A 13,862-nucleotide genomic window follows, 5' to 3' on the forward strand; every position below is an offset into this window, starting at 1 on the left:
AGGGAAAGAGGGAAAGAGGGAGAGCGAGAGGAAAAGAGTGGAGAGGGAGAAGAGAGAGACAGAGAGAGAGAGGGGAAAGAGGGAAAGAGGGAGAGCGACAGGAAAAAAGTGGAGAGGGAGAAGAGAGAGACAGAGAGAAAGAGGGGAAAGAGAGAAAGAGGGAGAGCGACAGGAAAAGAGTGGAGAGGGAGAAGAGAGAGACAGAGACAGAGAGAGAGAGGGGAAAGAGGGAAAGAGGGAGAGCGACAGGAAAAAAGTGGAGAGGGAGAAGAGAGAGACAGAGAGAAAGAGGGGAAAGAGAGAAAGAGGGAGAGCGACAGGAAAAGAGTGGAGAGGGAGAAGAGAGAGACAGAGACAGAGAGAGAGAGGGGAAAGAGGGAAAGAGGGAGAGCGACAGGAAAAAAGTGGAGAGGGAGAAGAGAGAGACAGAGAGAAAGAGGGGAAAGAGAGAAAGAGGGAGAGCGACAGGAAAAGAGTGGAGAGGGAGAAGAGAGAGACAGAGAGACAGAGAGAGAGAGGTGGAAGTGGATCAGGCAGGTCTCTCAAGGCGGTATTCAACATCCGTCCAGGTACTCAGGATGTTGAGAGATGACTTAATGGGTATAAGCGGATGGGCGAAGCCGCGAGCTCCGGCTAGGCACTCGTTTTCAAACTTTAACCCTTACCTTAACCATCTGGAGTTAATGCCTAAACTTAACCTGCATTTTTATTTTTATTTTTTAGAAATGTCGGATTCTGCAGTGAGACTGAGAGGTTGTTGAGTGGATACAGGACCTACCTTCATGGATGCCCTGGAGGTTTCTGGGATGCCGTTCTGGTACTTCCCTGTGATGATGCCACAGGCCAGCGGAGACCACGTCATTGCCCCGACACCTGTCACCATGGAGACCAGAGGGAATGTGGGAACAGAGAGGGAGGGAGGGAGTGAGTGACAGATAACTGTGAGATCTATTATCACTGTCAATCAGACGGACACCAAACAGACGCTCTCATGAAATCCCCGGTCTGAACCCCAGCAGATGTTAGGGGAGTGGAGTGCTCAGGAGGACGTTATCATATCACTTTATTACAATCATATAAGGATTGATTATGTTTGTATCCACTGTTTAGAACCCTGTAGCAGATGGGAGGATGGTGAACATTCAGCATGTGTGAGAGAAGTGGGCGTGGCCAGCCTGGATGATTGACACATGCCTATCTTGTGGTAGAGTTCTGGAAGCTGGACCTCCACCTTCTCCCTCTGGAAGAGATGGTACTCAGACTGCTCACACACCGGAGGGATCAGGTTAAACTGTCTGGCCACAGAGTACGCCTCCTAGAGAGAGAGAGGTGGAGCGCGAGAGAGAGAGAGCGAGAGAGAGAGAGAGAGCGAGAGAGAGAGAAAGAGGGGTGGGGGGGGGGGGTGGGCGCAAGAGAGAGAGAGTTTTTTGGAGAGATGAGGAGAGGGATCCTAATCAGAATTCATGAATTATACTGTATTCAGCTCATTTAGCTTAGTCTATATTTCACACACCAATTCACTTGCACTCGCATATCTATGTTTCCATATGTGCGTTTGCAAAGAGAAATGCCATAGAAAATACGTGTACAGCGCTCATTGCTTTCTTAAACATCAGCACAACCACTCTTATCTGCTACAGGCTGTGGTGGGCGGGGCTGGTTTGCCTCTCGGCTCTGTTCCCCATGTCTGTGTATACCACTGCATTATAGATGGAGTCTAAATTACAGTGCTTTCATCTGAGCTGCTACGCTACAACATTCACCCTAATCACAATCAACACAACATCATGTGCTGCGCTTAACACACACTTGCAGAGAACGAGAGGTTGTTGACTACAGAAAATCCTGGGGATGCTTTAGCAATCAGTCATTATCAGGATTTTTTTCTTAGAAATGCAGTTAGCCACCATCTCTCCTATCCTCCCCCTTCTCCTCCAAATCAGCCAGGACATCAAAAGGTACACAGACAGACAGCCTGTTTCCCTGTTATTCAGCACACAAACAAGAGGCTCCAAGACTCTCTACGAGGCTCTCTCTGAAGGCTCTTTCTGAAGGCTCTCTCTGAAGGCTCTCTCTGAAGGCTCTCTACGAGGCTCTCTACGAGGCTCTCTCTGAAGGCTCTCTCTGAAGGCTCTCTCTGAAGGCTCTCTCTGAAGGCTCTCTACGAGGCTCTCTACGAGGCTCTCTCTGAAGGCTCTCTCTGAAGGCTCTCTCTCTGAGATTCTGAGGCTCGCTCCGAGGCTCTCTCTGAGATTCTGAGGCTCTCTCGGAGGCTCTCTCCGAGTTTCTGAGGCTCTCTCCGAGGCTCTCTCCGAGACTCTCTCTGAGGCTCTCTCTGAGGCTCTGAGGCTCTCTCCGAGGCTCTCTCTGAGGCTCTCTCTGAGGCTCTGAGTCTCTCGCCGAGGCTCGCGCCGAGTCTCTCGCCGAGGCTCGCGCCGAGGCTCTCTCAGAGGCCTCCACAGATTATTGACTGCCTTTGAGGGCTCACAGACTTGCTGTATGAGCCTGATCTGTAATGAGAGTTTTAAAGTGAAGATTGTGTGAGTACTGTAGGGAGGTTTTGTCACATGGGCTACGGGTCAGGGGTTAGGGGTTAAAGGTCATAGGGTTAACTCACCATGATCTCCATGGCTGTCCATCGAGATGTCCCCCAGTACATGGACATCCCCTGGTTGATCACATACGTCATGGCTCTCACAATCTCTGAGGAGATAAGGACATCAATCAATCTACAATTCCTGTGGCAGTCCTCATGAGAGACAGTTTCATCATAGCTCTTGATGGTTTTTGTGACTGCACTTGAAGAAACTTTCAAAGTTCTTGAAATGTTCCGTATTGACTGACCATCATGTCTTAAAGTAATGATGGACTGTTGTTTCTCTTTGCTTATTTGAGCTGTCCTTGCCATAATATGGACTTGGTCTTTTATCAAATAGGGCTATCTTCTGTATACCAACCCTACCTTGTCACAACACAACTGATTGGCTCAAATGCATTAAGAAGGAAAGAAATTCCATAATTGAAATGCATTCCAGGTGACTACCTCATGAAGCTGGTTGAGAGAATGCCAAGAGTGTGCAAAGGGTGGCTAGTTTGATATATTTTGATTTGTTTAACACTTTTTTGCTTACTACATGATTCCATGTGTTATTTCATAGTTCTGATGTCTTCACTATTATTCTACAATGTAGAAAATAGTCAAAATAAAGAAAAACCCTTGAATGAGTAGGTGTTCTAAAACCTTTTGACCGGTAGTGTATATATACGGTATATCAGAGTAGGTGGAGCTGTAGGAGGATGGGCTCATTGTAAGTAGTGTATATATACGGTATATCAGAGTAGGTGGAGCTGTAGGAGGATGGGCTCATTGTAAGTAGTGTATATATACGGTATATCAGAGTAGGTGGAGCTGTAGGAGGATGGGCTCATTGTAAGTAGTGTATATATACGGTATATCAGAGTAGGTGAAGCTGTAGGAGGATGGGCTCATTGTAAGTAGTGTATATATACGGTATATCAGAGTAGGTGGAGCTGTAGGAGGATGGGCTCATTGTAAGTAGTGTGTATATATACGGTATATCAGAGTAGGTGGAGCTGTAGGAGGATGGGCTCATTGTAAGTAGTGTGTATATATACGGTATATCAGAGTAGGTGGAGCTGTAGGAGGATGGGCTCATTGTAAGTAGTGTGTATATATACGGTATATCAGAGTAGGTGGAGCTGTATGAGGATGGGCTCATTGTAAGTAGTGTGTATATATACGGTATATCAGAGTAGGTGGAGCTGTAGGAGGATGGGCTCATTGTAAGTAGTGTGTATATATACGGTATATCAGAGTAGGTGGAGCTGTAGGAGGATGGGCTCATTGTAAGTAGTGTGTATATATACGGTATATCAGAGTAGGTGGAGCTGTAGGAGGATGGGCTCATTGTAAGTAGTGTATATATACGGTATATCAGAGTAGGTGGAGCTGTAGGAGGATGGGCTCATTGTAAGTAGTGTATATATACGGTATATCAGAGTAGGTGGAGCTGTAGGAGGATGGGCTCATTGTAAGTAGTGTATATATACGGTATATCAGAGTAGGTGGAGCTGTAGGAGGATGGGCTCATTGTAAGTAGTGTGTATATACGGTATATCAGAGTAGGTGGAGCTGTAGGAGGATGGGCTCATTGTAAGTAGTGTGTATATATACGGTATATCAGAGTAGGTGGAGCTGTAGGAGGATGGGCTCATTGTAAGTAGTGTATATATACGGTATATCAGAGTAGGTGGAGCTGTAGGAGGATGGGCTCATTGTAAGTAGTGTGTATATATGCGGTATATCAGAGTAGGTGGAGCTGTAGGAAGATGGGCTCATTGTAAGTAGTGTGTATATACGGTATATCAGAGTAGGTGGAGCTGTAGGAGGATGGGCTCATTGTAAGTAGTGTGTATATATACGGTATATCAGAGTAGGTGGAGCTGTAGGAGGATGGGCTCATTGTAAGTAGTGTGTATATATGCGGTATATCAGAGTAGGTGGAGCTGTAGGAGGATAGGCTCATTGTAAGTAGTGTGTATATATACGGTATATCAGAGTAGGTGGAGCTGTAGGAGGATGGGCTCATTGTAAGTAGTGTATATGTACGGTATATCAGAGTAGGTGGAGCTGTAGGAGGATGGGCTCATTGTAAGTAGTGTGTATATATACGGTATATCAGAGTAGGTGGAGCTGTAGGAGGATGGGCTCATCCTCCTACAGCTCCACCTACTCTGATATACCGTATATATACACTACCTACAATGAGCCCATCCTCCTATTGCTCCTCCCACCAGCCTCCGCTGCTGTATATTATGCCACAGCAATATAATATAAATATATATATATACCATCAGGGGGAACTGTAGTCTTTCCTGCCTGGGTTGTACTACTGGACTGGCAATGACCCAACTATCCCTGAAGGCCACCTACCCATTCCTTGATCCCTCTCTCTCTCCTCCTGACAATACATTTCTTCACACTTCTCTAAGGAGCTAATGACCAGGGACAGGCTGAAGTTGCTAACGTGCTGCAAACCATCAGTCCATTATTAATGAAGCAATTAGCTCCAACACTAGCATCTGGACTACAACACACTATGGAGGGAGCCTTAGATGTTATTGTTCTCAGCCTTGTGTAACGGGTACCTATCAGGACCAGGGGAGGGGGAATGATGAGGGAAAGTACAGATCGAGAGAGAGAGAGAGAGAGAGAGAGAGAGAGAGAGAGAGGGAGAGAGGGAGAGAGAGAGAGAGAGAGAGAGAGAGAGAGAGAGAGAGCGCGCGAGAGAGAGAATTAGAGTTAGAGTTAGAGAGAGGGAAGCTCTACCTTGAGAAAGATACTCCCAACCCGAGCGGCTCTCTTCATTACAGATGAGCAACCCCAAGAGGAAAGTCAACCTCCCAGCACAGAGTACTACTCCCTCATTGAAATGAAGGATACATTTACCCAGCTGGAGGTAAGGCAGTTGGAGCTGCAACAGCAGGTGATTACACTCCAGTCAGCACAGTCCCAGACAACAGTCCAGCACAACAACACTCCCTAAACTAGACCTGGATAGCTGGAGGTGTGGAGGGATATCTGCACTCTGGACTGTAGTGAGAAAACATCAACAGGAGAAAGAGCTGGAGCAGGAGAACAGAGCACAAGGAGAGGATCAGACTGCTGGGGGAGAGGGTGAGGGGGATGGTGGAGAGGGTGAGGGGGATGGAGGAAAGGGTGAGGGGGATGGAGGAGAGGGTGAGGGGGATGGAGGAGAGGGTGAGGGGGATGGAGGAGAGGGTGAGGGGGATGGTGTGTGACAGAACAACCCATTTGAGCGGTGTCCACACCACAGCAGAACAGCCCACCTCAGCTCCCTACAAAAGTCTCCATACCACAGCAGAACAGCCCACCTCAGCTCCCTACAAAAGTCTCCACACCACAGCAGAACAGCCCACCTCAGCTCCCTACAAAAGTCTCCACACCACAGCAGAACAGCCCACCTCAGCTCCCTACAAAAGTCTCCACACCACAGCAGAACAGCCCACCTCAGCTCTCTACAAAAGTCTCCATACCACAGCAGAACAGCCCACCTCAGCTCTCTACAAAAGTCTCCACACCACAGCAGAACAGCCCACCTCAGCTCCCTACAAAAGTCTCCATACCACAGCAGAACAGCCCACCTCAGCTCCCTACAAAAGTCTCCATACCACAGTAGAACAGCCCACCTCAGCTCCCTACAAAAGTCTCCATACCACAGCAGAACAGCCAACCTCAGCTCCCTACAAAAGTCTCCACACCACAGCAGAACAGCCCACCACAACTCCCTACAAAAGTCTCCACACCACAGCAGGACAGTCCACCCCAGACCCTGATCATAGCGTCGTAAACACAGGGGGACAGACAAATGAAGGCCAAGCCCAGGGGATCCCACTCCCTCTGAGCACCCCCCCTGTCAGCCACCCTGATACCCTTCCTGACAACCCACCCACACCCACTGAGGACTTACATAAGACACAGATTGTACTCCTTATGGACTCAAACGGGAAAGATACAAAACATTTTTTTCCCAAACAGTGTCTAAACTCTGGTGTCAAAACACCCAGCGTGCCCTAGACCTTCCGTCTGAGGACCAACTAGGCCCACCCAGCTGCATAATAACACACACAGGCACAAATGACCTGAGAGCACAGCAGGAAAGTGTGACCACAGCACTCAAGGGAGTGATTGAAAAATAATCGTATTCTTTCCCCAACACAGAAGTGGTTATCTCCACCCTGCTACCACAAAAAGACTTCCACACAGCGGGTAAATGCAAGTATGTCCCGTGACTGCCTCACAACCAAATGTTAACCTGGCATTTCAAACAGAAAACCGAAGAAAATTAGCATTGACAAATGGTCTGATGAAGAATTCAAAAACCTAAATAAGAAATTGAGAAACCTGTCCAACCAAAGACACACACGAAGAGACCCAGAAAACCTGAGTCTACGCCTTCACTATGGTGAATCACTAAAATACACTACAAAAAGAGGAACAGCACGTCAGAAAACAGCTCAATGTAACTGAAGAATCCATAGACTCTAACCACTTCTGTGAAAATTGGAAAACACAATGAATTATCTATCCAAAAATGGAGATGTATGGGTAAACCACTTCTTAAATCACCAATTAAAGACTACCAGAACCCACTGGATTATCCAATTACCTTGAAGGAACTACAGGACAAAATAAAAACACAGGCCAAAAAGGCCTGTGGTGTTGATGGTATCCTCAATGAATGTAATGATGGGGCGGTGATTCAGAAGCAGGTGAACATTTTTAATAAAACGACAAAACCAAGAACACGCCACTAACATGTACGCCGATACACAAGAAAAATACCAACTGGTGAGTGAACATGGGAGAGTAACATATAAAGGGGAGGAAATAATGAAGGTAATGGAGTCCAGATGTGAATCATAATGATTCACAGGTGTGTGTAATGATGAGTGCCAGGGGTGCGTAATGATGAGTGCCAGGGGTGCGTAATGATGAGTGCCAGGTGTGCATAATGATGAGTGCCAGTGGTGCGTAATGATGAGTGCCAGGGGTGCGTAATGATGAATGCCAGGGGTGTGTAATGATGAGTGCCAGGTGTGCGTAATGATGAATCCCAGGGGTGCGTAATGATGAGTGCCAGGGGTGCGTAATGATGAGTGCCAGGTGTACGTAATGATGAATCCCAGGTGTGCGTAATGATGAGTGCCAGGTGTGCGTAATGATGAGTGCCAGGTGTGCGTAATGATGAATCCCAGGACCGGTGACAAACAAACAAACCAAAACAAAGGCAGTCTTCTCATGCTTTGTTGATTTAAAAAAAAGCCTTTGACTGAATTTGGCATGAGGGTCTGCTATACAAATTGATAAAAAGTGATGTTGGGGTAGAAACAAACAACATTATAAAATCCATGTACACAAACAACAAGTGTGCTGTTAAAATGGCCAAAAAAAACACACGTTTCTTCCCACAGGGCCGTGGGGTGAGTCAGGGATGCAGCTTAAGTCCCACCCTCTTTCCACATAGATATCAATGACTTGGAGAGGGCACTAGAACAGTCTGCAGCACCCGGCCTCACCCTACTAGAATCTGAAGTCAAATGTCTACTGTTTGCTGATGATCTGGTGCTTCTGTCACCAACTAAGGAGGGCCTACAGCAGTACCTAGATCTTCTGCACAGATTCTGTCAGAACTGGGCCCTGACAGACCTGGGCCCCGACAGTAAATCTCTGTAAGACCACAATAATGGTGTTCCAAAAAAGGTCCAGTTGCCAGGACCATAAATACAAATTCCATGTAGACACTGTTGCCCTAGAGCACACAAAAAAAGGATACCTACCTTGGCCTAAATATCAGCGCCACAGGTAACTTCCACAAAGCTGTGAACGATGTCAGAGATAAGGAAAGAAGAGCCTTCTATGCCATCAAAATAAAAAAATACTTGAATCAGTTATAGAACCCATTGCCCTTTATGGTTGAATTAACACCAAATAATGCATGCAGAGCAGAATTAGGCCGATACCCACTAATTATCAAAATCCAGAAAAGAGCCGTTAAATTCTACAACCACCTAAAAGGAAGCGATTCCCAAACCTTCCACAACAAAGCCATCACCTACAGAGAGATGAACCTGGAGAAGAGTCCCTCAGCAAGCTGGTCCTGGGGCTCTGTTCACAAACACAAACAGGCCCACGGTGCCCCAGGACAGCAACACAATTAGACCCAACCAAATCATGAGAAAACAAAAAGATAATTACTTGACACATTGGAAAGAATTAACAAAAAAACTGAGCAAACTAGAATACTATTTGGCCCTAAACAGACAGTAGACAGTGGCAGAATACCTGACCACTGTGACTGACCCGAACTTAAGGAAATCTTTGAATATTTTGAATAATGTTTACTGTATTTGACTATACACCCGTATTGATGCAAGGACCGGTTGGGGTTTTACTTCACCTTCTAAAACGGTATTTGAATGCTTGGTTTGGTAAATGTGATACGCCGTGTGTAATGCCCATTTTTATAGTTTACTCCGCTACTTGAGTCATCTCTCTCCACTCTCTTTCTCTCTATGCCGCTTTCCACACAGACCTACCCCTGCCCCCTGTCACTCAAGGAGCAAATTTGTTGGTTCTTGACCACGAGATACATTTTTTCAGTCTGCACGGTCAATGCAGCGCATGCAACAATGGTGATGACTATGATACTGTTTCCACTTTGCTTCTTAATAAAAATACAGAAGCGTTCTATAATTACACCATTAGTTTGTGTTTATTACACCTGCAACAGCTAGTTTGTCTTTTCTTAGCAAGTTGTGCTTCAGTCGTGTTAGCCGCTAAATGTTATTGCTAGTTAGCTGGCTACTAGTGGCTAGCTAGCTAATACATGTACTGGTCAGAGCAAATGTAGCTAGCTATACCATACAGCCTGATACCAGTGATGGTGTAGGCCTATATCAGTATGTTGTTTGTGCAACAGTATCTTCTAAATAAAAGAGAAATAGGTGAAGCATGAATATGTTAGCGACATGAAGTAGCTAAAAGAAAACATTTTAATGTATGCAAAGATTATAGGGACCATTAGGAAACACTGACCAACACTTTGGTTCCTCCCCTGTCACAAAAACTCCTCCCTGGAATTTTTATTTGTTTTCATGTCAAGCAACACTGTGCTCAAAGTGCATAATGTGTGTATAATCTTCTGACTATAGATTAGAAATATCATTATTTTCCATTATTCCAACAGTTCAGTGTTTTGATCTAAATCGTAAGTCAAATCGCAATTGCAACATTTGGTTCAAAATAAGGCCTAGATTTTTTGCCCATATCGTGCAGCCCTTGATGATAATGCAGAAAACTATTTTGGGATTTAACAGTGTTTAAACAGCATAAAACAATCAGAATGGAGAGAGACCCATTGAAATTACTTAGAAGATACAGTATGTGTTACCACTACTCATAAAGCTTAGAAAGCAAGTTTAGAACTCTCTCTCTCACTCTAGCTGTTTGTTTCTCTCTCTCTCTCCCTCTATCTCTCTCTCTATAGTTGTCTCTCTATCTCTCTCTCTATTGCTGTTTCTCTATCTATCTCTCTATTGTTGTCTCTCTATCTCTCTCTATTGTTGTCTCTCTATCTCTCTCTCTATTGTTGTTTCTCTCTCTTTCAAGCTGTTTGTTTCTCTCTCTCTCTCCCTCTATCTCTCTCTATTGTTGTTTCTCTCTCTTTCAAGCTGTTTGTTTCTGTCTCAATAAAATATAACAGACAATAGTAAAAATCTAATACATCTAAAAGGCTAAACATGAAAAATGAAACTAACTGTCATCCTCATCATTACATCAGTACTACAACTACCATCTTCATTACTACTACTACCACCATTACATCAGAACTACAACTACCATCTTCATTACTACTACTACCACCATTACATCAGAACTACAACTACCATCTTCATTACTACTACTACCACCATTACATCAGTACTACAACTACCATCTTCATTACTACTACTACCACCATTACATCAGTACTACAACTACCATCTTCATTACTACTACTACCACCATTACATCAGAACTACAACTACCATCTTCATTACTACTACTACTACTACTACCACCATTACATCAGAACTACAACTACCATCTTCATTACTACTACTACTACCACCATTACATCAGAACTACAACTACCATCTTCATTACTACTACTACTACCACCATTACATCAGTACTACAACTACCATCTTCATTACTACTACTACTACCACCATTACATCAGAACTACAACTACCATCTTCATTACTACTACTACTACCACCATTACATCAGAACTACAACTACCATCTTCATTACTACTACTACTACTACTACCACCATTACATCAGAACTACAACTACCATCTTCATTACTACTACTACTACCACCATCACATCAGAACTACAACTACCATCTTCATTACTACTACTACTACCACCATTACATCAGAACTACAACTACCATCTTCATTACTACTACTACTACTACTACCACCATTACATCAGAACTACAACTACCACCATTACATTACTACTACTACTACCACCATTACATCAGAACTACAACTACCATCTTCATTACTACTACTACTACTACCACCATTACATCAGAACTACAACTACCATCTTCATTACTACTACTACTACTACTACCACCATTACATCAGAACTACAACTACCATCTTCATTACTACTACTACTACCACCATTACATCAGAACTACAACTACCATCTTCATTACTACTACTACTACCACCATTACATCAGAACTACAACTACCATCTTCATTACTACTACTACTACCACCATTACATCAGAACTACAACTACCACCATTACATTACTACTACTCAAATCAAATTAAAGCAGGTAGCCTAGTGGTAACAACATTGGACCAGTAACCGAAAGGTTGCTAGATCAAATCCCTGAGCTGACAAGGTAAAAAAAACTGAAATTCTGTCATTGTAAATAAGAATTTGCCTAGTTAAATAAATAAAACATTCTAACAAGTAATAACTTACAAATTACACAACCCAATACACACAAATCTAAGTAGGAATGAATTAAGACTATATATATGGACAAGTGATGTCAGAGTGATATGGATGAAGATACAGTAGAATAGTATAGAAAAAACAGTATATACATATGAGATGAGTAATGCAAGATATGTAAACATTATTAAAGTGACTAGTGTTCCATTTCTAGTCTATGCCTATAGGCAGCAGCCTCTAATGTGCTAGTGATGGCTGTTTAACAGTCTGACGGCCTTGAGATAGAAGCTGTTTTTCAGTCCCTCGATCTCCAGCTTTGATGCACCTTTACTGACCTCGCCTTCTGGATGATAGCGGGGTGAACAGGCAGTGGCTCGGGTGGTTGATGTCCTTCACGATCTTTTTGGCCTTCCTGTGACATTGGGTGCTGTAGGTGTCCCGGAGGGCAGTTTGCCCCCGGTAATGCATTGGACAGACCGCACCACCTTCTGGAGTGCCATGCGGTTGCGGGCAGTGCAGTTGCTGTACCAGGCAGTGATGCAGCCCAACAGGACGCTTTCAATTGTCCATCTTCAAAACTTTGTGAGGGTTTTAGGTGACAAGACAAATTTCTATAGCCTCCTGAGGTTGAAGAGGCTCTGTTGCGCCTTCTTCACCACACTGTCTGTGTGGGTGGTCCATTTCAGTTTGTCAGTGATGTGTTTGCCAAGGAACTTAAAGCTTTCCACCTTCTCCACTTTGGTCCCGTCGATGTAGATAGGGGGGTGCACCCTCTGCTGTTTCCTGAAGTCCACGATCAACTCCTTTGTTTTGTTGATGTTGACATTGAGGTTATTTTCCAGGCACCACACTCCTACCTCCTCCCTGTAGGCTGTCCCGTCATCGTTGGTAATCAAGCCTACTACTGTCTGAAAACTTGATGATTGAGTTGGAGTCATGCTTGGCCATGCAGTCATGGGTGAACAGGGAGTACAGGAGGGGGCTGAGCAAGCACCCTTGTGGGGCCACAGTGTTGAGGATCAGCGGAATTGATGTGGTGTTTCCTACCTTCACCACCTGAACGGCGGCCCCTCAGGAAGTCCAGGACCCAGTTGCACAGGGCGGGGTTCAGACCCAGGGCCTTGAGCTTAATGATGAGCTTGGAGGGTACTATGGTGTTGAAGGCTGAACTATAGTCAATAAACAACATTCTTACATAGGTATTCCTCTTGTCCAGATGGGATTGGGCAGTGTGCAGAGTGATGGTGATTGCATCGTCTGTGGATCTATTGGGACACTACGTAAATGAAGTGGGTCTAGGGTGGCAGGTAAGGTAGAGGTGACATGATCCTTGACAAGTCTCTCAAAGCACTTGATTGTCACGTTCTGACCTTAGTTATTTTGTTATGTCTTTGTTTTAGTATGGTCAGAGCGTGAGTTGGGTGGGTTGTCTATGTTAGTTTTTCTATGTTGTGTTTTGTGTTTGGCCTGGTATAGTTCTCAATCAGAGGCAGGTGTTGTTAGTTGTCTCTGATTGAGAATCACACTTAGGCAGCCTTTTCCCACCTGCGTTTCGTGGGTTATTGTTTCCTGTTTTGTTGTTTGTGTCACCATTCAGGACTGTTTCGGTTTTCGTTTCCATTCACTTTGTTATTTTTGTATTGAGTCATTATTAAAGTATCATGGACACTTACCACGCTGCGTATTGGTCTGATCCTTGCTGCTCCTCCTCCTCAGAAGAGGAGGAAAGCCGTTACATTGATGATGACAGAGGTGAGTGCTAGTCATTAAGTTCAGTTACCTTTGCCTTCTTGGGTACAGGAACAATGGTGGTCATCTTGAAGCATGTGGGGAAAGCAGACTGGGGGTAGGGAGAGATTTAATATACCCGTAAACACACCAGCCAGCTGGTCTGCGCATGCCCTGAGGACGTGGCCGTCTGGACCGGCAGCCTTGCGAGGGTTAACACGTTTAAATATTTTACTCACGTCGGCCACGGAGGAGAGCCAACAGTCCATGTTAGCGGGCCGTGTCGGTGGTACTGTGTTATCCTCAAAGCGTGCGAAGAATGTGTTTAGCCTGTCCGGAAGCAAGAGGTCGGTCTCGGAGACATGGCTGGTTTTCCTATTGTAGTCTGTGATTGTCTGTAGACCCTGCCACATACATCTCGTGTCTGAGCCATTGAATTGCAACTCCACTTTATCTCTATACTGGCATTTAGCTTGTCTGATTGCCTTGCAGAGTGACTAACTGCTGTTTATATTCTGCCATATTAACAGTCACCTTGTCATTGTTACATGCGGTGGTT

General features: G+C 44.8%; 1 protein-coding gene across 3 annotated transcripts in view; it reads right to left on the reverse strand.

The window, feature by feature from the left end:
• kcnab1a (potassium voltage-gated channel subfamily A regulatory beta subunit 1a) overlaps positions 1 to 13,862 on the reverse strand; it is a 174,266-nt gene that overhangs the window by 3,329 nt on the left and 157,075 nt on the right. For all 3 annotated transcript variants that reach the window (XM_090218946.1, XM_036962191.2, XM_036962192.2), the window contains exons 9-11: positions 2,618 to 2,703; positions 1,195 to 1,315; positions 779 to 873 (exon numbers count right to left, since the gene is read on the reverse strand). In XM_090218946.1, the coding sequence (XP_090075072.1) occupies positions 779 to 873; positions 1,195 to 1,315; positions 2,618 to 2,703 (302 nt within the window). The remainder of the gene's footprint in view (positions 1 to 778; positions 874 to 1,194; positions 1,316 to 2,617; positions 2,704 to 13,862) is intronic.

Source organism: Oncorhynchus mykiss, chromosome 24, assembly GCF_057628025.1.
Source record: "Oncorhynchus mykiss isolate SJ-2025 chromosome 24, ASM5762802v1, whole genome shotgun sequence".
In the NCBI taxonomy this organism is placed as follows: domain Eukaryota; kingdom Metazoa; phylum Chordata; class Actinopteri; order Salmoniformes; family Salmonidae; genus Oncorhynchus; species Oncorhynchus mykiss.